Consider the following 26,645-nt stretch of genomic DNA (forward strand, 5'->3'; position numbering starts at 1 on the left):
CGGCACAGCACAAGGAAAAACTTGTGCTCTACCAACCCTCCCAGGCTTGCGTTTGCCAAGAGAATCCCAAACGCCCTGGCAATGCTGTCCTGGTTTCACCAGAGCAGCATTCCAGGCACAAATGGCACTCACATCCTCCAGGAACAACACTGGCACTGCCTGGTGGACACAGCACCAGGAATTTGCTGCTCAGTAGCTTGGATTCAAATTCAGGGCCGGTTCTCAGTGCCAAACCACAGTGTAACCCCCTGGGAATTCTGCCTTAACTAGGACAGGCTCATCTGTTGCAAACTCGATGAGATCATTTCCAAGTTCCTGTTTAACAGGTGCCAGCTCCTCCTGCACCTGCTGTGTGCACAGGGCTCCCTGCCCCCACCACGCTGGGAACATCTGCTCAGCTCCCTCAGGAGCTGTGCAAAAGGTGACTGGGAGAAGGAACCAGACCTGGATCTCCTGCCCTGTGCCCAGAGCAGGCAACTGGGGCCAGGCAGAATCAGAGAGCAAGGAAACCGCGCTTGTTAACAGGGAGGGGAACCCACAATAATCCTGCAACTTTATTTGCATATAAAAGAACAACAAAAAAAAAATATTCTCTCCACAATAAAGGCAGCCGGAGCTGGAGCTGCACTCCCGGCCAAGCTGGAGGAGTTGGGGTATTTGTGTCTCTCTGAGATCCACACAACCACATAGCAGCAGCTCAGCCATCCCAAGGATGCAGCTCTGGCAGGAATTCACATTTTGCATGGGAGAAGGCTCCCAGCAGCCTTGCCCCGGGGCCCAGCCCGTTCCAGGCAGGGCTGGGGGAGCATGGGAACACAGCGGGATGAGCCCACATGAAGAGGATCCGATGCAGCCGACGTGGCACACACCCTGCCTCATCCCCAAAAAAAAAAAAAAAAAAAAAATTACTCAGCTCCTTGGTTCAAGGTTGCCCAGGACTAAGGAGCTTCCTCTCCATGCAGGTGGATGCACAGCTGCTCCCTTTTCCAGGCCTAAGGCAAGGGCAGGCTGCCATCCTCGTCCGAGGTCTCTGTGTCCCCACTGTCCCCCAGGGTCCCTCTGGCATGGCTGGACGCCTCCAGCTTCCTCCTCTTCTTCAGGTGGTGCAGGTGGGATTTGGACCGTGTGTGAGCTGGAGGAACAGGCAAACAGAGCATTTAATCTGTGGAATTTGGAAGAGGAAACAGCTGAACCCCACATACAGGGCAGAGCACCCTCCTTTCCCAGCTTCCCACACAATTCACTCCTGAAGAAAAATGGACTCCCAAACCCTGCCCTGGCTGTTCCTCTGGACACTTCCAGACCAAACTATCAGGGCTCAGAAGAGAACAAAGCTCCCAGAACTCCTCAGGAAGGACTGAGAGAGGGAAAACTCCTGGTTCTGTGTAAGCAGAAGATTTCAGGTTGTCACTCCCAACCTCTCCAGGGAAGAGGGAATGTGTTTCCCAGGAGGTGGCACTTTGCAGGCTGCAGGTGAGGTTGTGCAACTCCCTGCTCCCCGTGGAGAACTGCCAGGATCATTTGTAGGACTGGATCCCTGCACCACAGCACTGGGAATATCCTGTGCATCCCACAGGGCAGCCAGGGAAAAGCCTGGAGCAGAATTAAACTTCTGAATAACTCCAGGGCAGTGCCCCAGCCATGAAAGCAGGAGTCAGATGGGAACAGAGGGGTAATCCCAGGGATTTGGTTTGGAGCAGCAGGAGCTGCATTTCTGGGTGAAATCACATCCTTAAGGACAGCCAAACCTCCTTATCAGTGGTTTTATCTCAGGGCTTTGTCTGACCATCTCGGCGGGGCGGTTTTGCCATTTCCAAGAGATCAGAGCAGCAATTAAAGCACAAACTTTTCAAGCAGGGCCTTAATTAAACGAGGCTATGTGCTCGCTGAATCAAGGCCCTCAGGTGTTTTCCAGCCATCCTTTTTCTGCCAAAGGATGAAATCACATGCAAAGCTGCTGCTTTATCACAATGCTGGAGGGTCACCCTCAGCCTGAGATAAAGTCTCACCTCCTGCAATTTGTCACAAGCAACACCAAAGCTACAGTGGCTGAGGAAGTGCCAATTGCTGCTGCTGTCTGGGGAGCTGTGCTCTTCAAGTCCACATAAATTGTAAAATCAGATACAATTTTAAAATGCCCCAGAGCCAGCAGGGTGCTGGGAAGCAATTCCCAAAACTCTCTGTCACCCAAGAAAACAGAGCAGGGTGCAGATCCACCCAGCTCCCACCACTGTTTTCACCTTCCTTTTCCATTTTGCAGGCACAAGTAACACCCAGGATTTGGAGCATTTTTCTCCCACCATCTGGGGATCTGGGCCCAGTTCAGCTGGATACAGGGAATAACAGCTGCTCTTGCCTGAGGGAGGCATTGTCACCATCGATTGCTATCTGGGGTGACACCCCTGAGGACCCGGAGCTGCAGCTCTGGGATTTGGGGGGGGGACCTCGAGCAGCTCCCACTCGGTCACAGAACATGCTGGACCTAAAAGATGACAGGGACGCTGAAAGTTTTCAGTTCTGGACAAGCAGAGCTCCTTCAAAGCAGCTCCCGAGACAGCTGAGACTGACTAAAATAACAACTGCACTTAACTGATCTCACTGCAAGGAGCCTCCTACTCAGAGCCAGCTCTTTGCTTTCAGCACTTCCCCGCCTCAGTCAGGAAAAAGCAACTCCTTCCAACCCAACAACCCGGGAAATTTATCTCTGGTTGTGTCTGCATCTGCTGGTTTTGGCTGGGGCAGAGTTGATTTCCCTCACAGTAGCTGCTCTGGGGCTGTGTTTGGATTTGTGCTGAGCACGGGGTTGATAACTCAGGGATGTTTTCTTATTGCTGGGAGTTCTGGAACTGCCTCAAGGCCTTTTCTGCTCCTCACAGCAACACAGAGGGGGCTGGGGGTGCTCAGGGGGTTGGAGGGGACGCAGCTGGGAGAGGTGACCCCAGCTCACCCCAGGGACATCCCAGACCATCCTGGGGGGAAGGAGGAGGAAAGGGGGGGGGATGATGGAGTTTGTCTTCTCAAACTCAAGTTAGATGTGCTGGAGCCCAGATTTCCTGGGGATGGCTGAGCATCTGCCCAACCACAACAAGCAGTGAATTAAGTCCTTGTTTTGATTTGCTTTCTCTATTGAACTTTAACTCAACCCGCAAATTTTCTCACTTTTACCCTTGCAATTCTCTCTCCCAGAGACAGAGAGTGGGTGAGTGGCTGTGGGGGGCTCAGATGCTGAGGTTAAACCATGACCCTGCACATCCTGTATTTGGGCAACACATGGAGATTTACCAGCTTCATTTCTGCAGCCTGTTTCTCCGTGACTTTTTGTTTCTGGTTCTCAGCAGGAGCCTCCCAGCACAGATAAACTCACTGACTTAATCTGATTCCAGCTGAGCTCTTTTAAAGTCTATGGAAAATAGAAAATCCCTTTTCTATTACCATTGCAGCTAGGAATAATTTAAAAAGAAAAATAAACACACGCAAATAGGAAATATTTGAGAAAATAGGAGAAAAACTGAACTATTAAAAACATTAAGAAACTTTCATTTACACAACAGAATTTTAGAGGAGAGAGATTTGCTCTGTGCTTTTTGAGGAAGCATCCCCAGTGTTGTGAAGGAGCAGGAGCCCTGACTAAACGCAGCAGCTCTGAGCTTGCTGCCACATCAGATCCCTGCTGTGATGCTCTCTGTGTTTATTGGGTGCTGGGGAAGGGGGGGAATCCTGACAGATGGTTCAGGATGGCACAGCTCCTGCAAACAATCCTTGAAAGGCCAGGATTGTGAGCTGGGGTGGGGTCATGCAGCCACAGGGGAGCTGCTCCATCAGCCCACAGAAGCAGAGCCCTCCCAGGTGCCCTCCTGGGCCCTACCTGCCCACTCCCTGTCCCCGATGATGATTCTGTCACAGAGCTCACACACGCGATGGCTCCGCTTGTTCTCCTCGTCCTGCTCCATCCTCAGGGGCTCTGCCGGGGGCTCACGGCCCTGCACATCAAATAATGCCTCAAATTGGTCTCTGCCACGAACATTTGCCTGTGTTCAGTCCCATAGAGGTTGGGATGGGAGCTTGCCAGGCTCAGACACTGAGGTTGGCAAGGCAGACAATGGAGTTTTACCCAAGTGCAGCACTGTGGAAAACGTTCATCTGAGACAACAAACTTGTACTGCTGCAAGGAAATGCCCAGGCTGGGCAGTGAACAGCCAGCCTTGCTCCAGGGAGAGACTGTGTGCCAAGTGAGGGGGCCTGGAGACCACAGAGAAGTCAGTCAGTGTTAAACCCAGCTCCTCAGTACCTGGATGAAGCTCTCCACAATCTCCAGGGCAGGTTTCACCACATCCTCCTCCCACCTCTGCAGATCAGAAACCTCCAAGCCATAAACTGGGGGAACATTGGGCCCAGGACCTACAAAAACACAACGAGGCAGGTCAGCACCAGAACCCCCCAGCACCCCCTCCCAGAACCCAGGGGGAGCAGAGGGATCTGCTTTTTCCTATCAGCATCCAGGAGCCACCAGCACCAGGCTCTGCAGAGCCAAAATTCTCTCCTGCAAAGAGCAGGAACACCTCAGGACTCAGGGAAACATCTTCACAGGAGAGTGTTCTGGAATCTGAGCGTGCCAACAGCCCATCACAACAACAACCCCCTCAGCCCTGGTCCACAGGAGGCTGGGAGGATGAAAGAGCTGGATCCAGGCACAAAGCCATCACACCACGCTTACATGGAGCCTGGCTGAGGGATCTGAGCGTGCACAGAGCTGGAACTGATCGTGCAGGGGCTGATGCTCCTGGTTCCTGGCAGCAGGACATGGCAGGAGATGCTTTACTAATGACAAGGGACAGGTTCACAGCCACCCCTTTGGTCTCCCCATGGCCCAGTGCCAGGGCACAGGGCACTTGCTGCAGGCTGGACAGGGTGAAACAGCTGCCATCACACAGCACCTGCTCCCTGGGTGACCTGGCTGCTCTCCATGGCTCACCTGCCCTCCACGGGCACCTGGCCGTCCCTGCCTGGACAAAGCCATCAAAGGCTCCACGTGCCAGTCCCCAGCAGGTGCTGGTTTTATTGCTGTGCCTACAAACAAGCCCCTGACAAGCCCATCTGAAGCACACCTGCCACCAGAAAGGTGAGCTGAGCCACCCAGCACATGGCTCTGGCAAAACTCCTGCGCCTCCTTCAAAGTCCCTCTCTTTTTGACTCGAGTTTCTCCCTGCCTCCTCTCTCTTTTTTTTTTTTTTTTTTTTTTTTAATTATTATTATTTATTTTATTGTTGTTTTGCCCCTACTGAGCACCTTTCAACAAGTGCCCGGCTCCCAGCTGCTGCTGCTGGCCCTGCTCCAAGGCTGGGGCTGGGATGGGGAAGTCCTGCTGGCTCCCTGCCACTGCAGAGAGCACGGCCTGGGCTCGCAGCAGCCACGGGGCTCCTGCTCCTAATCTGGAGGGCAGCTGTCAAATGGGCTTTTCTCCCTGCCAGCAGCATGTGTGGGTGCGTGGGGACCCCCTCCCTGAGCCCCTCAGGAGCATTTGGCAGGATAAGCTGCAGGGATGTTGTGACTGCCATCATCTAGTGGTGCCTGACACGGGGCTGAGACTCTGCTTGGGATTTTATCCCTGCTGCTGGGAGGGGATGGGGTACGGGGGTACAGGAGGAGGAGCTGGCTCTGGAGGGTCTGGGATGAGAGGCTGTGGGCAGGAGATCCACCCCGAACAGCTCCTGGGGCTGCTGCCTTGTGGACAGAGCGCGGTACTGCAGACACCCCCCGAGCTGGAGCCCTGCAATGCAGCAAGGAGTGTGCAAGGAGTGAGTAACAAGTGTGCAAGTGAGTGTGCAATAAGTGTGCAATGTCTGTGCAAATGAGTGTGCAAGGAGTCTGTAAGGCGTGTGCAAGAAGTGCGTAGGGGGTGTGCAATGCATGTGAATAAGTGTGCAAGGAGTGTGTGAGCAGCGTACAAGGTGTGTTCAAGGAGTGTGCAGGGAGTGTGTGAGGAGTGTGATTGATTGCTCGGCACTGGATTGCCAATGGCTGCCGATCGATTCGATCAGCGATCGATTGCTCATGCCTGCCGATCGATCCGATCGGCGATCGATTGCTCATGGCTGCCGATCGATCAGCTCGGCGATCGATTGCTCATGCCTGCCAATCGATTCGATCGGCGATCGATTGCTAATGCCTGCCGATCGATCAGCTCGGCGATCGATTGCTCATGCCTGCCGATCGATTCGATCGGCGATCGATTGCTCATGCCTGCCGATCGATTAGCTCGGCGATCGATTCCTAATGCCTGCCGATCGATTCGATCGGCGATCGATTGCTCATGGCTGTCGATCGATTAGCTCGGCGATCGATTCCGAATGCCTGCCGATCGATTCGATCGGCGATCGATTGCTAATGCCTGTCGATCGATTAGCTCGGCGATCGATTGCTAATGCCTGCCGATCGATCAGCTCGGCGATCGATTGCTAATGCCTGCCGATCGATCAGCTCGGTGATCGATTGCTAATGCCTGCCGATCGATCAGCTCGGCGATCGATTGCTAATGCCTGCCGATCGATTAGCTCGGCGATCGATTGCTAATGCCTGCCGATCGATCAGCTCGGCGATCGATTCCTAATGCCTGCCGATCGATCAGCTCGGCGATCGATTCCTAATGCCTGCCGATCGATCAGCTCGGCGATCGATTGCTCATGCCTGCCGATCGATCAGCTCGGCGATCGATTGCTCATGCCTGCCGATCGATTAGCTCGGCGATCGATTGCTCATGCCTGTCGATCGATCAGCTCGGCGATCGATTGCTCATGCCTGTCGATCGATCAGCTCGGCGATCGATTGCTCATGCCTGCCGATCGATTCGCTCGGCGATCGATTGCTCATGGCTGCCGATCGATTCGCTCGGCGATCGATTGCTCATGCCTGCCGATCGATCAGCTCGGCGATCGATTGCTCATGCCTGCCGATCGATTCGATCGGCGATCGATTGCTCATGCCTGCCGATCGATTGCTCATGCCTGCCGATCGATCAGCTCGGCGATCGATTGCTCATGCCTGCCGATCGATTCGATCGGCAATCGATTGCTCATGCCTGCCGATCGATCAGCTCGGCGATCGATTGCTCATGCCTGCCGATCGATGGATGATTCAGCACTTGATTGCTCCCGTTTTTTCCACACTCGTTGCACACTCCTTCAGTCGGCTCTCGAATCCTCATGCTCATGGATCTGTAGGCATAAGCACTCCTGCTTCTATTTTTAATTTTTTTTTAAGTTTTAATTATTTTTTTTCCTTTTCATTTTTTTTTTAATTTTTTAAAATATTTTAAAATTGTTAGCATTTTTTTATTTTTAATTTTGTTGATTTTTAAATAGTTTGAAAAGTTTTTTATTTTAAAAAACTTCAATATTTTTAATTTTTCAAAAAAAAAAATTTTTTAAATTTTTTTTTTTAATTTTAATTTTTTTTTATAACAACTTATTATATGAGAGGCATGTAATATCTGGGTGTGCCTGGGTGTGTCTGAATGGGTTCTGTGATATATCACTAATATACAGGTGTCCTGGGTTACAATGTCAAGATATTTATTCTGTCACCATCTAAAAGGAGGAGGATCCTTATCTCTGTGGAGATATCCCCTGCTGATAAAACCTGATAAAATCAGGGGGATGATCATGTTATCTTTTCCAAACCCACCCTCCCTGCAGGATCTATCTCCTGTTCATGGGCCATGTTAAAACCAGGTGGGACAATGTTCTTTATCTCCATGGGAGAGATCTCCTGTTCATGTTCCAGCTGTTCACCCAGCTGTGGCAGTGATCCTGATCTCTGTGGGGATCTCTGCTGTTCATGTTCCAGCTGTTCACCCAGCTGTGGCAGTGATCCTGATCTCTGGGGGGATCTCTGCTGTTCATGTTCCAGCTGTTCACCCAGCTGTGGCAGTGATCCTGATCTCTGTGGGGATCTCTGCTGTTCATGTTCCAGCTGTTCACCCAGCTGTTGCAGTGATCCTGATCTCTGTGGGGATCTCTGCTGTTCATGTTCCAGCTGTTCACCCAGCTGTGGCAGTGATCCTGATCTCTGTGGGGATCTCTGCTGTTCATGTTCCAGCTGTTCACCCAGCTGTTGCAGTGTTCTTTCTCTTGCCCACAGCCCATCCTCCCTCCAGGAGATCTCTCCTGTCCATGGCCATGCAGTCCCAGGGCAGGGCTGATCAAATTCCATCATCCCATTGGGAGATGCTCCAGCCAGGGCAGGAGCCGAGCATTTCCTACCCAGATCAAAGGGGAGATTTGGAACAGCAGAGCAGCCTTTTCCCACTGGATCCCAGAGGAAAACCAGAGCCTTGCACATCATCCCTGCAGCTTTGGAGGAAAACTGCACCTTGTGCAGGAGCCCTGCTCCAGCAGAACCACATCTGTCACTGCAGGAGGATGCAGCCACCATGGAATGGGACTGCACCAAGCCCTGACTGACTGACAGTGTCACGTTGTGTTCTCACTCTGGCAGTGTTTTTCTTTTGTACTATTGCATGCATTTTATTTTTTCCTGTTACTGACTTGGAGTCTCTCACTGGTTTTGCTTTCAGTACAACAGGGCATGCAATATCTCACTTATCAATAACACAACATTCAGGAGCACTCCTGAATGGACAGATGGCATCTCCCACAGCACATTATTAACAGGATTTAGTGACCAGCACAAGGAATTGTGTGCCAGAGGGTTGTTTCAGCCAGGATGAACAGCAGCAAACCAAGCAAATAATTCTGCTGCTAATGCAAGGGGGAAATGCTGCTCACCCCAGCACTCCTGGCACTCCCCAAACTGCCAGCAACTTCTCAGTGCCCTTCTAGTGCAAGTGGCAGCAGGATGTGACAGAGCAGGTGAGATGAGTACCTGTGCTGGCAGGGAAGGATGCTGGTGTCAGTCCCACACTTGTGCCTTTTGCAGTGCTGTCTGTGAAAAGTTACTCATGAAGTACACACAGAATCTGTGCCCTATCAGTGCCCAAGCTGCTGGGTGATTTACTGTCATTGTGCTAATTATCTCCTACCAATTACTGCACACTCATGTTCAAAGACATGAAAAATAAGTAGAGCTCACTCACATTTAGCCCAACTGCAAAGGATTAATTAGAAACCCCCATAAAAGCACACCAAAAAATTTACCCTTATTTTAGTGTCTCCATCTGTCCATCATGTGAGATGATCCTGCACCACAGGCAAGTCCAGGGGAACAGGACCTTGCCCAGGGCCAGCAGATCAGCATTGCCAGGGTAACTGGGAGAATACTTCACCCCCCAGCTTTGTTCAGCCTCCAGAAGCACTTTGGGAGATGCCCAGGGGCTCAGTGGGACCCTTGGGTGGGCAGGGTGGGGACAGAGCAGGAGGTGACATCCCCCAGCACTGCTGGCCCAGGGTGGGGACACGGGGAAGGAGGAGAGGGCAGGAACACAAAGGCAGGGACTTCCAAAAGCACACTCGGCATCACAGCCCTGCAGGGCTGCAAGGTGATTTTGTAAATATTTCTTGGGATTGTGTTTCCTTGCTCAGGGCTAGCAAGAGAGCATGTGCCATCATCTTGAGGACAGATTGAGAATGCAAACCTAACATCTTCTTCTCTTTCAAAATCAGATGATCAGCTGTGGCTTTAGTTTTGCCAAATTCTGTTAAATATAGCACAAAATTATACAGAACCATAGTAACTGCACTCCTGCTATTGTTCTGATTTAAAGAAGAGTTTGATGACATCAGGTAAATATTTGCCCTTATGTAATAGCTCCCTCCAACACCCGCTCAGCAACCCAAACCAACGGGAGGCAACTGGGGGAGGCAGAGCCTCGTGGCTGGGTGGGGACCCTGGGTGACTCCTGGAGGGTGTGGTTGGGAGCAGACTCCCAAACACAGGCTGCCCCAAAGCACCCGTGTCCCCTCTGGGGCTGGGGAGGGGGATGAGGAGAGGTGGCAGCAGAGCACTCACGTTTCAGGAAGCGGTTCCGGACCCATTTGTTCTGCCTCCGGGCGTATCTCTTGGTCACCTGCTTGAGGGCCTGGATCCCTTTGAAACAGAGGGGTTAAACAAAAGAAAAAAAAAAAACAAAACCCAAAAGGTCAGTGAGAAGCTCTAGGGAAGGGAAATTACACGAGGAAGAAGTTTAGCACCATAAGAATTATTTTTACTGTCATTCTGGGGGTCTGTGCCTTCACTAAGAGGCTGAGCCCTGACACACAGTGGAGGGGCAGTGGCAACGTGGAAAGGCTGGACAAGGTACCCCAAATATCCCTGAATAAACAGAGGGTGCAAAGAGCCCAAACCCTCCACCCTGAAGCTTTTAGCAGCCAGGACAACCTGTTCAAGGGCTGCACTGTTCTCATAATGCCCCATTCTCTGCACAAATGGAGCCCAGGACTGCTCATCCCACCCAGCAGAGGATGATTTACCACTCTACAACTGCTCAATATTTAGTACCAGGTTTATCTAACCCCTCCTAATCGTCTCCTGAGCAGACACAACAAGCTCCTTCTGCATCAGACTTGTTTGCAAGCCTTTTATCATTTCTGTGGTTTCTTCAGTCTCCACCTCCACTTCACACTGAACCCTCCTTGGCACAGATGGACTTTGCCTGGGCCCTCCCTGTGTGGAGAGCAGCTCCCCTCCAACATCAGCCCAGACATTCCAGAATAACACAGCACCAAAGGGTGCATCCCTGCTGAGTGATCCCACATTCCTCCTCACCACAGTGCTGCTGACACGCTGAGCTCTGCTGCATTCCTCTTTTCCAGCCCTGCTCTCCACAGCATGCACAGCCCAGCTGGGATCCCATCACCCAAGTGGACCTGCTGCACATCCCAAATCACACTGTACATCTTGCAGGGAGGCCTCAGGGGAGGGAGGGGTTGTTCTGGGTGTGCTCAGAGATGCTCTCCAAGCACTGGAAAACGAGTCCATGCCCCACTGGGCTGGCAGGAGTGGGAAATGCAGAGAGAAAGGTGCAGCTGGGGCTGTGACCTTGGTTTAGACCATCTTGTGGTGTCACCTGGAGCTTTGTGGGGCACGCAGGGTGCTCCTCCCACCTTTTTCCAGCAGCAGGGCACTGGTTTCTGGTGAACATTTCCCTTCACTGACGAGGTACTCGTGGAATTCCTTGAAGCCAATGGACTGGAAGATTCCGTGCTGGTAATCCTGCCTGGAGAACCAAAGGCAGGGATCACAGCCATGTCCTGTGGAACAGTGGGACACCTCCAGAGGGAGGAGCAGAGAGGATTTGGCTGCTCACCCACCGGTTCTCTGCCACTTTCTCCTGGTTGTAGCGGCGGTGGAAATCCCGCAGCTCCTCCAGCAGCCCTGCAGCCACCATGTCATCCACCCTCTTCTCCAGCCGTGCATCCAGAGCTGCAGCACGACAGCAGGACACGCTGAGGAGCTGTGTCCTGGGGCTGCACAGCCTGCCAGGACATGAGTCAGCACTGCCAGGCTGCTGCTCCACCTGAGCAAGGCAGAGCCCGGCAGGTCAGGGAGTTCTCTGGCACACCCAGTGATGCCAGAGGAATTGCTGCCTTCTCCAGGGCAGGAGCAGGGAGCCAGCCCTTCCTCAGCCAAACAGGAGCCCGCTCTCACCTGCCTGGTCTGCGTGGAGCCACAGGATGCAGGAATGTGGGTATTTCAGGGGCCCACCTAAGGGCCCCCCACCTTCCTCCTCCTGCTGCTGGTGCAAGATTTCACTGTGGGGGATCCCTGTCTCTTCAAACACTTGGAGGCTCCTGGAAGCAGAGACACAAAGAGCTCAGAGGCTGGGTGAGAACGAGCATTCCCATTGCCCCAGCAGCCCCGGGGGCTGCAGCAAAGGGAACCGCAGACACCCGCCGAGATCCAACCCTCTCATGTGGGGGGAGGGCAGGTTCCAGCTCCGTCCCGTGCCCGGCATCCACACACACCCAGCTCCTGGGGGTGCAGGGCTGGCACACAAGGAGCCCAGAGCACAGCCACCCACACTCCTGCCTGGCTCTGGGACAAGCCCTGCAGGGGACAGGGATCTGGCTCCAGCCCTGCCCTTTCCAGCCAGGCAGGGCTGCAGGGAAGGGACCAGTGCTGAGATGCTGCTGTGGAGCTTTACCACCAGCCCAGCCCAGCCCAGCCCAGCCCAGCCCAGCCCGGGCAGGGAAGGAGGGAGGTGGAGGAGCTATGCTGGTGCCCAACCCTCCATCCCCCTGCACCGTGCGAATGGGGTGGGCGGTGTTCTGCTCCCCGGGGCCAGGGCTCGGCTGGGACAGAGCAGCAAGCCTGGTCTTGCTGCCGTGCTGTTCCCACAGAGCTCAGCTATGTTACTCAGCCAGCAGGGCAGCTTGCTCTTTAAATAGCTCCAGACAAAGCCTGCTGCTGCTGGGGCACGGAGCAGGAGCAGCCCCAGAGCACAGCCCAGCACCCCAGAGGCAGCTTAGGCTGGAGCTGTGTGAGCCAGAGGGCTCAGATCCCAGAGAGTCGCCAGCATCAGCACCCCAAGGTCCCCAGGAACCGGCTGTAAGAAGCCAGGAGCACCCAGCTGGGGTGGGAATGCTCATCCTGCCGTGCTCCCAGGCACACAATTCCCTTGGGAAGGGCTGCTGGGCCCTGGCAGCTCCTGCCCCTGGCACATCAGAGCTCACCTGGCCACCTTGCGCTTGTCATGGGGGTGCAGCTTGGCCGCCATCTCCGGGTCCACCTGGCTCAGGCGCCGATGGAGCTCAGCACTGTCCAGCTGCTCCAGCTCCACTTTCCTGTCACTGTCCGGCCTGGGGGCACTGCTGGGCATCTCCTGCGGGGCACAGGACCAAACCAAACCCTGTGCAAGGCCGGTGCAAGCAACAAGATCCCCCAGAGCCATGGGGTGAAGGAGGGTCCTTAGGTTCTCCCTGCTCCTCTCTAGCAGGGACAGCACTGTGCCAAACTGCAGGAAGTTTGCCCTAAACACGGGATTCATCCTTTCCCAAAATGATTCACAGCCCCCCACAGTACCTTGGTGTTGATAAGGACCTTCCAGAGCAGGGACTCGATGTAGTAGTTGGTTCCTCCCACAACAATGGGGATCTTGTTCCGGGCAAAGATATCTTCAATGTGCCAGAGTCAAGGAGAGAAAGCAGAGATGCAGAGCAGGGGGGAAGGGCTGTGGGAGCAGCAGCCTGGGGCTCAGATCCCACTCTCCCAGCCCCAGGAAACCAGTAAGGCTGCAGGACAGGGTTAGAGGTGTCTCTCATCTCTCATTACTCTCTGTCACCTCTGCCAGCCACCACCAAAACTCGGGGACACCCCAGGACTGCCAGGGATGGCAACACTCAGCACAGATCTTCCCTGGGCTGTCCTGAGGGTTAGCGGGGTAAAAGAAGCCCCAAACCCCTCTGACCACAGAATCCTCCCAAAAAATAGAGTCAGTTGGGATGTGGAAAGCCCAGCCTTTGATCCCTCTGGCCATGGAGGGGGAAGTGTGCTCCTGCTCAGCCAGGCAGGCTGCAGGACTACAGGATATCAGAGGCACAGCTTTGTCCCTGAAATCCACCACGGTGTAGTTGGAGACAAGGGGATCCACAAAGCTGATCATGTGGTGTCTGCAGAGACGCTGCTCCTGAGGGGAAACCTTGTTGGTGATGATGTCCAAGCCCTTGTACACCTGGGGAAGAGAAGAGCCCGTCCTTCACCTCTGTGTCCTTCATCTCTGTGTCATCACTGCTGCTTCCCCCTGCCCCAGTCACCCCTCCCAGCCCCTGCTGGTGTCTGGGACAGGCAGGGGACAGGCAGGGGCACAGCTGGGGCATGTGCCATGCTCAGGCAGGGCAGCAGGAATGCTGCCAGCACCTGCTCCTGCCAGGGCCAGGCTGCCTCTCTCCGGTGTTTGTTCCTGCCCGTGGGAGATGAAGCGTTGAGTCCAACCGCTCGTGACTGCTTTCCTGGTTTGATACAACCCTGTAATTAGGGGTGGGACGGCTGATTGAGCTCTTGGACAGTGCAGTCAGAGCCCTGGCAATGTCACCAGCCCAGCACAGAGCTCTGAAATGAGGGAGCTTCCACCTCCAAGCTGCCACATCCTCATCTGCAGCTAAAATCTCAGGTGTGCTGTTCTCCAAACATCTCCAGCACAGCACGGAGCCTCATGTGAGGACAAGGATCACTGCTTCCTGCAACACACAGAGATCTTTGTGGATGCAACACACAACTTCATGGAGCCTCCTGAACACACACAAACAGCTCATGCACACCTTAAAAGCCTGTGATGTGCTGCCTGCTCTACCTGAGCCTCGTGGATACAGAAAGCAGCAGGGCAGTGATCCCAGGGGGATGGGGCACTGACCTGGCCAAGGAACCAGGAGACACTGGTGAGCACAACCAGCAGCATCCCACACATCTTCATTCCCAAACTGGGGATACACAACCTGTGAGAGCACTGCTGAGAGATGCTGGCCCTCAGCTGAGAGCAGAGCAGGGAGAAAAGCCAAACCCTCAGCACCAACCCCTCTGCAGCATTCCTGGTAAAGAGCCAAGGCAACCTGGATCCCAGCAGATGCACCAAATCCACCCTCCAGGCTGTGTAAAGATCAAGGGGCTGTAAGGGCTGGAGCTGCCTCAGCTTGGTGTTCCATCACCAGAATCCTTCACAGTGAGAGCAGATTCCAGGCAGGAGAAGGGAGGACAGCTCCTCACCCTGCTTCCCATGCAAACACAACCCTCCTCAGCATGGGGAGCTCGCAGTGGGGCACATAAAGCTGCTCTGTGCAGCCCAGCTCTGTGCCGTGCCCAGGATTGAGCAGGAGGTGCTTTGGAAGGATGTGTTTAGTTCTCAGAGCCTTCCTGCTTAAGAGAAGTCTCCCAGCATGGGATAAACCGGGATGATGGGGAAAAGGACTGGAAATGGCTGCACTCATTTCCTCCTCCATCCCCCCCCACCAGAAACCACCCCAGCCAGACTTCAAGAAATAAATTTCCCCTTAATCCCCTCTGAGAAGCTGCCAAGCCTCCAGCACAGCCTCCACCCACTGCTCCCCTGGTCCCAGACAGGAGGACAAGGTGACACAGAGGTGACCCACGGGCACCAGGCACGGAGAGGCAGTGAAGGATGATGCCAGGTTAGTGGAGCAGGGAAGCCCCAGCCCTGCCTGGAGCAGTCATGCGAGCTGCTGGAGCTGCTGGGGCGGCTGAACCGGCTCTGCTCCCACCTTGCTTAACTCTCAGAGCTGGAAGAGCCAGGGCTGGCTCCTGCTCCCATCCCAAAAGGCTCGCCCGGGGGGCAGGAAGCGAGGGGGAGAGGGAAGGCAACCAAAGCCTGCAGAAAGGCAGGTGCCCCAGGGAATGGTGAGCAGGCAGGACGGGCCCACAGGCAGCTCTGCCAACGTGCCCCGTGGCTGTGGGCAGCCTATTGATCCCTGGGCTGCTCCATTCAACACAATGCTCCAGCCGGCACAGAAACCCTTTGAATTCAGCGAGCTTTGGCTCCGTGCCTGCTCTCCCCATTTGCAACCCTCCAGCTCCTCCAACTCTCACTGCCTGCCTGAAAATCACAGGGCTGATGGGCAGCTCAAAGTCAGCCAGCAGCTCCCGGTGCCCTGCACATCCAGGATACTCAGCTCAGGCTGCTATCCCCGGGTTCTCCTGGAGATTAAACACCGAGAGCCTCGTGGAATATCTGGCAACAAGGGCAGGAATGCGGTGTCAGTGTGTGGGCTGGGAGGAAACAAAGGCAGCCTTTTACACACAGGCAGTAAACCCGGAGAAGGTTTCCACCAGCTGGCTGTCGGCAGGGCCTCGCACCGAGACGTCCTCCTGACACTCATTTCTATTTTCAGCCAGCGGCTCAGATAAGCCTTTGTTGCTTTCTAAGGCCCCAAAACAGATTAGCAGCAGCCTGGAGCAGCCAGGCTCCGAGACAAGGAACACAAGCCAGCACTAAAGATGCTTAGCCTTGAGGCGTCCTCCCACCTCTGAGCTGAGCTGGAAGATGGAAAAGGTGAGGAAACTGAGGCAGGACACACAAACACAGATTTTCAGGATCTGCAGCCCGGGAAGGGCAGGCTCTCCCAAATCTTTGCTCTGCCATCAGTTCAGTACATCATCCCAAACTCTTGATATCATTCAGGGGAACACATCCAGACCATCTATGGCCAGGAAAACATCAGGATTTCACAGGGACCATGCTGGAGAGGGGCTTGGAGGACCCAAACCAAGCGAGGGTGAAAGGAGAGCATGACTGACTCCATGTCCTGATCCCTGCCATGAGAAGGATGGCTCTGGAGATGTCCTGACTCCACACACTGACTGGTAAATGTGTGCTACAGCAACTGCATCACCACTGCCAAGGGAGAAACCCAGAAGGGACAGTGGGATCCAGAAGGGACAGTGGGATCCATAAGGACAGTGGGATTTTGAGTGGATGGGGCCCTCATCAAGCTGGCACAGGGATCCCTGCGTGTTCACTGCCAGGAATGAAGAAACAGGACTGGCTTCACCCTGCCTGGCTCTCCAAGGAATTACTTACTCCTCAACAAAACTCACTGGGATGACAAACAGCAACAGAAAGGACAAAAAGAAAGATTAAGAGGCCAGCAGATTAAGCAGAGCTCCTGAGCTGCAAGCAGGCAGCAGTTAAGTCTGTAATTTGAGCACAGCGACTCAGAGCCATGACGAAAACACCCTGGAGATGGATAGAGGGGTGCCTGTGTGTGGGAACAGGTGGGCTCAGGGCTCCCCAGCCCCTTCCCGAGCCTGGCTCCCGCTCCAGCAGCTGCCCAAAACACTGCCAGCATTTGTCAGAGCTGCTCAGAGCCCAGCAATGAATGCACAGAGGGGGCTGAGGGGCGACACGGTCGCTGGCAGCTGTCAGTCCCGAACGAGCAATGGGATTTCCAAATTCCAAACCCCAGCGAGTGTCCCACGAGGACAGCAGAGCCAGCCCTGCGTGGCAGGGGGACACGCCACGGGGAGACACAACAAAGCCAGGCAGAAAGGAGCCCCGGCTGGGGGGGGACCGGGGGTCAGTGGAGCGTGGTGGGGGCCGTGCTGGGCTCCCCCTCCTCGCCAGCACGCTGCATTAGGGGATAAAGCAGCCGAGCTGCTCGGCCCTGGCTCCACAGTCACGCTAGAATGAGATTAAAAGGAAAGCAGGACAAGAGGCACCGCAGCCAGGATGCCATTGGGCGCCTGCAGCAGGGACCTCCCCGCACTGCCCGCATTCCCATGGAGGGGGCTGAAAGGAGAGGAGCAAAACGAAAGCTCCAAAATGTCCACCAGCGGGGATTCGGCTCCGAAACATCCACCAGCAGGGATTCACAGCGTGCCACGAGGCTCCAAACACACCTGCAGAGCTCAGCATGCAGCAGCAGCCTCGCCTCGTTCAAGTCAGCAGCCACTTCCCCAATATTAAAGATGGGCAAAGCTCCTGCACTTCACGCTTTGCCCTCTCAGGATTTCATTTCAGCTCAGATCTCACTCTTTCCCCCCCCAGAGCTTAAGGGAAACATTCCATAAAATTACTTTCTGATTGTTTGCCCCAAATTCAGGAGGCTGGGGTTTTAAATTTAGCTCACTGGGACACAAACGGTGACCAGGAAACAGGGAGGTGGGCACAGAACAGCGGGAGTTGATCTCTGAGCAGCACAAAGGGTGTTGCCGGCAGAAAACACAGTTTTACATAGAATAATAAATACATTCAACATTAAACTTGACGGAGAGTTCAGGCACTATAGGAAGTGAACAGTGAAAGTGTGGATCAGTAAGGAAAATACTTTGCTAAACAACAACAAAATTGTTAGTCTTGTGGTGGCTGAAATGTCCATCCAAAAAAATGAGTTTTGGCTTCTCACTGTTGACTTATCCCAACCACACAACTGATATATCCCATACTGCTGCTTGCAGTGAGAGATGAGAGCACAAATACTGGCACTGGCAAGTAGAAAGCACAATTTTTAATATTCTTCCCCAAATCTCTTGGTGTCCCTTTGCTGATGCCAGAGGACCCCACCCTGCCTGTTGCTCACTACCAAGTTACTCCAGCTGCTGCCTCCCCCTACTCAGCCCTTTACACCTCTCTGCAGCTTCTGGTGGGTTACAATTAAAACACCTTTGCTCTGGTTTCATTCCAAAAGGTGAATTTATCGGCGATGGGGGGGAGGCTTAAACAAACACTGTGAACAAACTCCGCAGTTTTGGTTGCGCTCTCGTGTTCAGAGCCTACAGGGCAGGGAGGGGACACGAACCAAACAACTGCCCATGGGATAGGAACTGGGACTGGGGAACCGGGACAGGGACACCGGAGCTGGGACAGGGGCAGCAGGATGGGTTCCAGGGACAGGGATACAGGGACAGGGACACCGGGAGCTCATTCAGCGGGCAGGATCCATCCCGTGGGCTCTCCCACACATGTACCCGGAGGAACGGGAGGGAACGTGCCCGGAGCCTCCGGGACTGAGCTTCTCCAGGCCCCGACTGGGCCCTGCTGCCCCTCCGGGCCCAGCTCGGACTCTGGCAGTGCGGCCCAGGAGGCCCCGGTACAGGCCGGACCACCCTGGGTACAGCCCGGACCTCCTCCGGTACAGGCCGGACCCCTCCCGGTGCAGCCCAGACCCCTCCCGGTAGAGGCCGAGCCGCCTCCCAACTCCCCGGCCCAGGCCCAGGCCCCGCCGGGGCTCCGGGCGCGGCTCCTCCCGGGCCCAGGCCCGGCCGCGGCCTCCCCGGTGCCCGGCGCCGGCCGTACCTGCATGGAGTCGGCGCTGACGATCTCCCCGCCGAGCCGCAGCCCGAGCTGCAGCGCCAGCGCCGATTTCCCGGTGCCGGTGGCTCCCAGGATCACCACGAGCGGCCGCGGAGGCCGCGGGGCCCGGCCCAGGCACAGCGCGGCCGCCGCCGCCATGGCCCGGCCGGGGACGGGCGGGCGGGACGGGGGCGGGCCGGGGCCGGGGCCGGGGCCGCCCGCGGGGAGGACGGGGCCGGGCCCGGAGCTCCGTGTGCCCGTGCCCGCCGGGACTCCCTTCCCCAGCCCCTCCGTGCCGCTGTGTCCCCACACTCATCCCGGTCCCCTCCCCGTGTCCCGGGTGCCCAAACCCATCCCCATTCCCGCGGCCCCTTTTTCCGCTCCCCCATTCCCCCCCAGGCAAGCCCCTTGTCCACGCCTGGGGCTCTGCCCCGTGGTCCCTTTTCCAGGACAGATGGGAAGGATGCTGTTGCCGTAGCAAAGGGGGCAAAGCGATGAGGAGCGGGGCTGTTGCCACGGCAACGGGGCAGAGTAGGATGATGCGAGGGGGCTGCTGCCATAGCAACGCAGAGCAGCGTGTTGCCGTGGCGACCGCAGCTTCCACTGAGGCTCGTCCTTCCTTCCCATCGCCACGGCAACAGGAGGAGATGGGGAGAGGGCCGCTGTCTCCGTGGCAACAGAGGGGAGGGAAAAGGCGAGGCCGTTGCCATGGCACCCCCGCGGTGCTGCTCTCCCTGGCAACACACATCCCTCGCCATGGCAACACGGAGATGCAGGCTGCTGGCCAGGGGGGTGTGGGCAGCCGGCCCCCCTCGGCAGGGAAGGGATTATCGCCGCCTCGGGAAACTGTCCTAAAAATTTGCCAGCCCAGGCGTGAAGGTGGCATCGTGCCCACGACACCCCCGGGCCGGCGCGGGGATGGGAGGGAAGATGTGGTGGGCAAGCAGAAGTGGTTTGGGGGGGGGGGGGGGGGGTACAGCAAAGAGCAGGGTGTTAGCAGGGCAGTGTGCATTAAAAAATAAAGAATTCAGGCCCTGGCAGTGCCCACTTGTGCTGATTGCAGCTGACACTCACAAATTGCAGTGCTGAACAAGCGAGTTGGAAAGCCCTGTGTGCTTATTTTGTTCACTTGACAGCACTGCCAGTCTCCTTCCCTCAGCCTGACCGTGACAATATGAGAGGAGACACGTGCTCCAGTAACCAGGGAAGTTTCAGGTAGATACATGTGGATGCAGGCTCTAGGCAGGAGAACTCAAAGGTGTTTACAAACTTCAACTCAGCTCTTCAGTTGGATTTGGGCTTTGGGGACATCTCCTACTGGTGACGGTCTCAGCTCGGTCTATGGATCTGCTCATCATTTCCAAGAAAGATAATTAATGTTTTAAACTTCCTATGTACCTTCAGCACAAAAAAAAAAAAACAAAAAAAAAAAAAACAAACAACTTGCTAAAAACCTTCTCGGGAGGGTCACCTTGAGCTGAGAAAAGACAGACTGCGAGTGTCACAAAAACACAACAAAATAACCACGAGGGGCTGGTGCATCTGGGCTTTGTTTCCTGCGCATGGGCGAGGTGTCAGATTTAGGTCACCCTGCTCCCTGCTTAAGCTGTGGGTCATGGGAGCACCTTTTAATGCAGCTCTGAAAGGCTGTGACATCCTGTGATGCAACACAGAGTGTGAAACGCTGCTGGAACCCAAGGGGACGGGCGTTTAAGGGCTTTCTGTGTGGCATCGTTGCTATTTAAGGCTGGTTTCCCCCGGGTGATCGAGGCTCCAGCAGCAGCTCCTCGCTCCTGACTCCTCAGCAGTAACATAATCCCACATCCCTCCTGCATTTAGAGTAAGACTTTTGCTGCCAGGACAAAGGAAACCCAAACGTGTCAGGTTTGGGGGCAGCAGGAAGAACATACATATATATCATTTCATCCACTCGGCAGATCTGGAGCTCTCCAGTGCTCCTGGAAGTGAGTGGATTGCATTCCCCCCTCCCTATAGGGTTACAGCCCCAGCCCCTGACCTGTGGGGCAGCCATCACCCCACACTCCCTGCCCCAAACCCCATTAGGGGGGTTTATAGTTACATCAAAGCCTTCTCCCAGCCCAGCCCGGGCTCTCTGCCCTTCCTTGCCAATAAAACCACTTAAAAGGAGGAAAAATAATCCAGGTGATTCATTTCCACCACCACAACCACTTCTTCGAGCGCTGGGAAGAAAACCAGGACAAAGAGCTCAGTCTTGGTGCAGCTGAGCCCTGGTACAAAATAGATTAATTTCTGTTCATGCTCAGGATACCCCAAAACCCGGGAGGGGGGCCAGAGCAGCCCCCCAGGAGCACCAAGGTGAGGCATGGAAACCCAGAGCCGACTGCATGGAAAAAGCCAACCCAGGCTGTTGCAAACTTATTTATTTATGAAGTATGAGGTAATGAAGAAAGTGCTAAATCCAACCAGTGTTAACTCTAACAGTTCTCAGCAGGTCAGCAGGGAGCCCAGGGGTGCCATCCTGCAGGACCACCCTCTGCCAGCACCCCTGGGAGAGGACAGGGGACTCTGCCACCCTCCCACAGGCTGGGCAGCAGGAGGGCACAGGCAGGGAAGGCAGCACAGCCCAACCTGCCCAGTGCAAAGCCCAGAGCTTTGCTGGGGATTTTAAGTGGCTGCTGGTGAAGGAGAACTCACAGGGTGGGAAAAGAGGGTCACAAGGATGCTCACAAGGATGGGAAAGGGATAAAATCCCCTCTTATTGCAAATGGGTGGTTTGGAGAGCTGCAAGGGGGTGAATGGCCTCTGCAAGGACTCAGCTCAAGGGTCCAGCAGGAACCAGCCCCTTCCTGATCTCCCTAAAGTGCAGCAGGACTGAGCCCTCCCCCACAGCAGGAAATTCCCCTTAAAAAAAAAAAAAAAAAGTTTTAATATATTTATATATATATAAAAAAAGCAAACTCTTTACCAATACTTCTCAAAAAAGTGGTACAAAAATACAGTATAAAAACACAGCCTCCAGTATAAGACTCGCAGTTAACAGCAGCAGTTTCTAGAACATCAAATCCAGGACCAGCTACTGCGTGAAGTGACGAGGAAGTGAGGTACGGTCCAGCCGAGCAAGGGGATTGCCCACGGGGTGTTGTTCATCCTGGTGAGAGGCACATCCTGCCCTCACCATCTCTGTGGGATCCATCCAGAGGTGAGCCCCGTGCTGGGCTCTGTGCCCGCCTGCTTCCAGGAGCCAAAGCAGACGTGGTTGCTTGGGATTTTTAGGGTGAGGTGGATGCCCAGGGGTAGCTCCCAGCAATGCTGTTGGTGGCAAATGGCAGAGAGGGGTGCAGGGGCAGGGAGGGGGAATAAATCTGAGCTCTTGAAGTGGAGCAGTCACTGAGGAAGCTTCACAGCAGGGACAAGGGAAATTTTGGAACACGCAGTGCCAGGAAGCCAACCCCAGGTAGGTGATGCTGTGTGGGGTCACTCTGCAGATCCATTCCCACAGCCACTGCCACGTGCTCCACAGCCCCCAGGGCCAACAGTTCAACAAGCAACCAAAAAATAAAAAACAAAATGTGCAAATTGAGAAGGAGCTGGGGGGTTGTGGGGAGCAGGATGGGGGGCACTCCGGGTGCTAGTGCCCCTTTAGGTGAGCAATCCGTTTGAGCAGCTGGGTCTGGCGCAGCTGCAGCTGCCGTTTCTCGGCTGCCATCCTCCTCTCGGCACTGATGAGGGACTGCAGGTACTCCGAGGATTTGCTCAGGATCACCACTTTGGGGGTCTTGGGGCAGCTGGCGAGCCCGGGCACCTGGTCCCGCAGGGCCAGGAAGCGCGAGCGGAGGTCGTTGCGCCGCTTGCGCTCCAGGTAATTGTGATTTTTCCTCTTGGCCACGTCCTCGCTGTCCGAGCCGGGGTTGCTGCTGGGTTTTGGCAAGCCAGGCTCAGGCAGGGTGGCAGCAGGGGCTGGTTCCACAGTGCTGGGTGGCTCGTCCTCCTCCTGCTCCTGCTGGGGTGACTCGGGCGGGGGGCAGGAGTCCGGCGGCGAGCGGGCGGCGTAGTTGTGCTGCTGCTGGTGGACGGAGATGTGGAAACGTTTCATGCAGGGGTCCAGGGGGTCGGCACGGAGCGTGATGGTCACCGGCTTCCTCAGGCTGAGAGATTGTCTCTTGTCCACCGTCACCACATCGATCTCTTCACCTTCTGCTCTCATGGCAAAGAAAGAACAAACCTCCATCAGCTGGGAATGCCCAGTCACCTTTCCGGGGGTCCCTACAGCTCCCCGGACGACCTCCCCACTAAAGTTTGCTCATGCACTGCAAACTCTGTGACCTCCAGAAGGGACTGTGTGATTTAAGTGCCCTTTCAATACCATCACGTGGGAAGGGGTGGATTCCCTCCCTGTTTCACGCGCCTGGTCCCCCAGAATTGAACTGGGAGGCTTTACTTCCACCTCACTTCAGCACCAGGAGCAACATGTGTTCATCATAAAGGATCATCAGGAAAGAAACATCCGAGCCCTCCTGCGAGGTGGGGGGGAACTGGAGCAGCAGGATGCTGGGACAGCCTAGTTCCAAAGTTCATCCCGGTCGGGTGCTTTCAAGGCCCATTGGAATTGTAAATGAGGGATATAAGGGCAGAACTACCCTTTGTTCCCCTTGGCTGCAGCTTCCCACCTCGGTGACTTGTTACTTTTCACAAGTGATAAAGCCCATTCAGCGCCGGCTTCCCGGGGACAGAGGGGACAATCCCCCACTGTGCAGGGAGGGAGGGAGAGGTGAAGAGGTCCCTAGAGCAGACTCTGAACCTCAAAGGCATCTCAAGCCCAGAAACAGAAAGACCTAAATAAAGCATAATTGGCCTCAAAGCATTCTGCCTGTTGCCACTGCAGTTGTCCCATCCCGCGGGGGGGGAGGTGGCTTTGGGGACAGCGAGGTGAGCAGGCTCCGGACACATCCCCCGCGATTGCTCTCACTTTAAGGGATGGGCCTCCAATATTTTTCCTGGGCTTTAGGGGAAAATAGAGCCACTTGCTAAAGATCCCCCGAGATGCTCAGCATCGTGGGCAGAGGTTTGGCCCCCACTCTCCTGTCAGGGTGCGATTCTGACAGCGGCCCCAGCTGATACCCCAAACCCTCCAGGCTTTGGGGTTCAGCCCAGGAAGCCCAAACCCCGCCGATACTGGGGTTACTGGGCTGGGGACACCCATCAGTGTCACAACCCGCGCGGTCTCAGCCCCGTGTACACACACACACGCTCATTAATAAAAAAAGTCAGACCGCGTAGCCCCGCCCTCCGCACGCACCCATTGGCTGTCCCGCGGGGCCGGCCGCCTGTCCTGCCATCCCATTGGTCCGTGCTCCTGTCAATCAGCGCGGCCCCTCTCATTGTTTGCAATCTGTTGCTTTTTGTTCGGCGCCCACGTGGCGTGGCCGGACCCCTCCGGGACCCCCGCGGCACCGGGACCCCACCGGCATCCCCGGCCAGGCCCCCGCATATTTGGGTTAAGCCTCTTAAGGCCCGCGACCTGGCTTAGTAGTCCCCGGGCTACTAATGGCATTAAGCCCCGCGCCGTGACTCACCGGCGCAGGTGGCGGCCACCGGCAGATTTATTAACGGGGTCACGCTCCCACGGCAGCCGAGGCAGCCCGGGAAACAACGCACGGGCCCCCACGGAGCTGTGGGGTTGTGGAAAGCCTAGGGTGTTTAGCAAATAAGCCCCGAAAATTTGCCGTGAGATTGGAGAGATGCGGGGCACGCTGCCCTTGGCGGGTGGGTTTTGGAGGTATCGACCTCCCAGCCAGACCCCCCGTGGAAACACTCACACATCCCCCACGCGGGACAGGCAGACGTGCCCCGGGGCTGGGCTGGGACTCGCCACAGCCGGGGCTGCTGTTCCTGCCCGTCCTACCGAGCCACCGCCTCGGGGGACACGCCGCTGCTCCCAAAGCTGCTGCCCCCAGGGCGTATTTTGCCTTTTTTCCCGAGGGAAGCCCGTCCCGGGTGGGCTGTGGGAGGAAAAAGGGGGAGCAGCCAAATTTACGAGCCGGCGGCAGAGCGCGGTGCAGCGCTCAAAACCCCAAACTTTGCACGGTGAGCTGCAAACTTGCCCTTCAAGCTTCTCACGAGGTTTCCGTGGGCTCGGGACGGGGGGAAAGGGCCACCAGAGTCCCACGCGAGAGCCGGAGGGAGCCCCACACACCCTCCCGAGAGGGACAAGGGTTTCCCGAGCACAAACCCCGCGGGAAGGGGGAACAGCCGAGCTCGCTTTGTTCGTGGGGCCGGGACCGGGGCTCGCTCGGAGTCTCAACAAAGGCGCAGCCTTGGCTGGGAGGTTCCCTGCGCACACATGTGCGGACACGCGTGTTCCCCACGCCGGCCTCCAGCAAGGCAGCTCGGCGGCGGAGCGGCTCCGTCCCTTACCCGAATCGCTCTGGCCCTCGGATCCCGACGATGCGGGGATCTTGCTCTCGGCCAGCGGGCAAAGGAAGACGGCAGCGGGATCCACGCACTCGCTGACGGAGCTGCTGAACCCAAAATCCTGCGCGAAGGATGGTTTGTGTGGGGTGGCTCTCTGCGTGCCCGTGGAAAGTTTCTCTGTCATCGCCTTCTCCAGTCTCTCCCGCGCTGAAAAACCGCTCCACATGCAATCCTTGAGGATGAAAGCGCTCAGGTTGCCGAAGATCTGCCCCGTCCCTATGAGATACTCCGGCTCTTCCCCGGCCAGGCAGTACCGGGAGAGCCATCCCGGGCGCTCCTCGGCCCCCGAGCAGCATCCCTTGTCCCCGAGGGTGCCCAGCGGGGACAGCGGGGGCGTGGGGACCAGCTCGAACTTCTTCCAGATGTCCTCGCTGGGCGCCGTGGAGCGGTGGAAATCCTCCTGGGCGTCGTGATCGTAGAAGTAATGCTGGTACGAGTCAAACTCCATCTCGGCACGGGGAAGGGGGCGGCCGAGAGAAGAACAAGCGTTCAGGAGAGGGGCAGCCCCAGGGATGAGGGGAGACCCCCACCCCGGCGCCAGCCCCCGAGCCGGGACCGCGGGCGCATTGTTCCCCTGCTCTTATAGCCCGGCCGCGGAGCCCGGCCCCTCCCTCGCCAATCACCACGCAAATATTTGCATAAAGGGTGGGACAATACTCCGTGTCCCGCCCCCCGAGGGGACACGATGCCCTGTCCCCTCCGGAGGTCCCCGGTGTCGTTACCGGGGATGCTCACGGGGTTCTGGACCAGCAGCCGCCCCGTGCACTGGGCTGGGGGCTCCTCGCTGCCCCCGGGGGCTCCCAGCGCCGTCCTTGGCCCACCAAGGAGGGGCAGGCTTTGGGGGATCCCCCTCTGCGGGAGCTAAGGAGGGACACGCAGCTGTGCCACCAGCATGGGGACAAGGGCAAAGCTAACTGGAGAAAAGGGGACAAGTCACAAGGAGGCATCACCTGCTGCCGGGGACGATTTTTGAGTGCTCTTTCTCGTCTGTCCCCTCTGCTTGGCTGTCACCCCAATTCCTTTTGGGCTGCCCAGCCCACACTGGACGCTGCCACCACAGGCAGGAGAGTGGCTCCAGCACCGGGCAGCAGTGGGGTCACTTAGATTGTGTCCAGCTCAGGGTGCCACCCTGGATGCCAGCTGGAGGCATCCCCACTCCTTCCCAAAGCCCTCACAGAGCCAGCTGGGAGCATTTCCCCCTAAAAGACACCAACTCCAGCAGAAAGCTGGCTGAAACAAGGAGGAACTGTGAAAAACAGAGCTGGGGGGACAGTGCCCATGAGGAACGAGGTCTGTGCACGGAGGAAGGGCCGTGGAAGGGTTGGGAGCCACGGGGGATGTCAGGAGCCACCATGGAGGGAATTTGGGGTGTCCTGGGACACACACACAGCAGCACATGACACGTCCAGCCTTGGGGTGCAGAGGGACACGCTGTGTCCTTGCGGACAAGGGTGAGTTCAGCAGGATGCTGCCTCTCTCCAACGCCAAGTTCCTTCTAGAA

The 26,645-nt window shown here is 56.1% G+C and overlaps 2 protein-coding genes across 7 annotated transcripts; both read right to left on the minus strand.

Moving 5' to 3' along the window:
• Window positions 1–515: 515 nt before the first annotated feature.
• On the minus strand, window positions 516–18,873 carry TRIT1 (tRNA isopentenyltransferase 1). Of its 6 annotated transcripts, XR_015808246.1 has the most exons (12): window positions 18,695–18,873; window positions 13,482–13,624; window positions 12,976–13,072; window positions 12,627–12,775; window positions 11,602–11,744; window positions 11,265–11,376; window positions 11,058–11,170; window positions 9,964–10,041; window positions 4,289–4,398; window positions 3,866–3,980; window positions 3,283–3,400; window positions 993–1,132 (listed from the first exon to the last, which is right to left on the minus strand). XR_015808246.1 is itself a non-coding variant. In XM_088178191.1 (11 exons), exons 1-11 carry the CDS (start codon window positions 18,848–18,850, stop codon window positions 993–995), a joined length of 1,356 nt encoding a protein of 451 aa, XP_088034317.1. In that variant the 5' UTR covers window positions 18,851–18,873; the 3' UTR covers window positions 516–992. The 6 variants fall into 6 exon arrangements, 5 of the variants coding, with proteins under 5 accessions (XP_088034317.1, XP_088034320.1, XP_088034319.1 ...); XM_088178191.1 differs by lacking the exon at window positions 3,283–3,400 and having other exon boundaries at window positions 516–1,132; XM_088178194.1 differs by lacking the exons at window positions 3,283–3,400; window positions 18,695–18,873 and adding an exon at window positions 13,810–16,750 and having other exon boundaries at window positions 516–1,132.
• A 2,260-nt stretch (window positions 18,874–21,133) lies between these two features.
• On the minus strand, window positions 21,134–25,687 carry MYCL (MYCL proto-oncogene, bHLH transcription factor). Its single transcript, XM_014885574.2, has 2 exons — window positions 25,088–25,687; window positions 21,134–22,867 (listed from the first exon to the last, which is right to left on the minus strand). The coding sequence occupies exons 1-2, from the start codon at window positions 25,590–25,592 to the stop codon at window positions 22,302–22,304; spliced, it is 1,071 nt and encodes a 356-aa protein (XP_014741060.1). The 5' UTR covers window positions 25,593–25,687; the 3' UTR covers window positions 21,134–22,301.
• Window positions 25,688–26,645: the final 958 nt, after the last annotated feature.

This window comes from Sturnus vulgaris, chromosome 24 (genome assembly GCF_052056855.1).
Source record: "Sturnus vulgaris isolate bStuVul1 chromosome 24, bStuVul1.hap1, whole genome shotgun sequence".
Lineage (NCBI taxonomy): Eukaryota > Metazoa > Chordata > Aves > Passeriformes > Sturnidae > Sturnus > Sturnus vulgaris.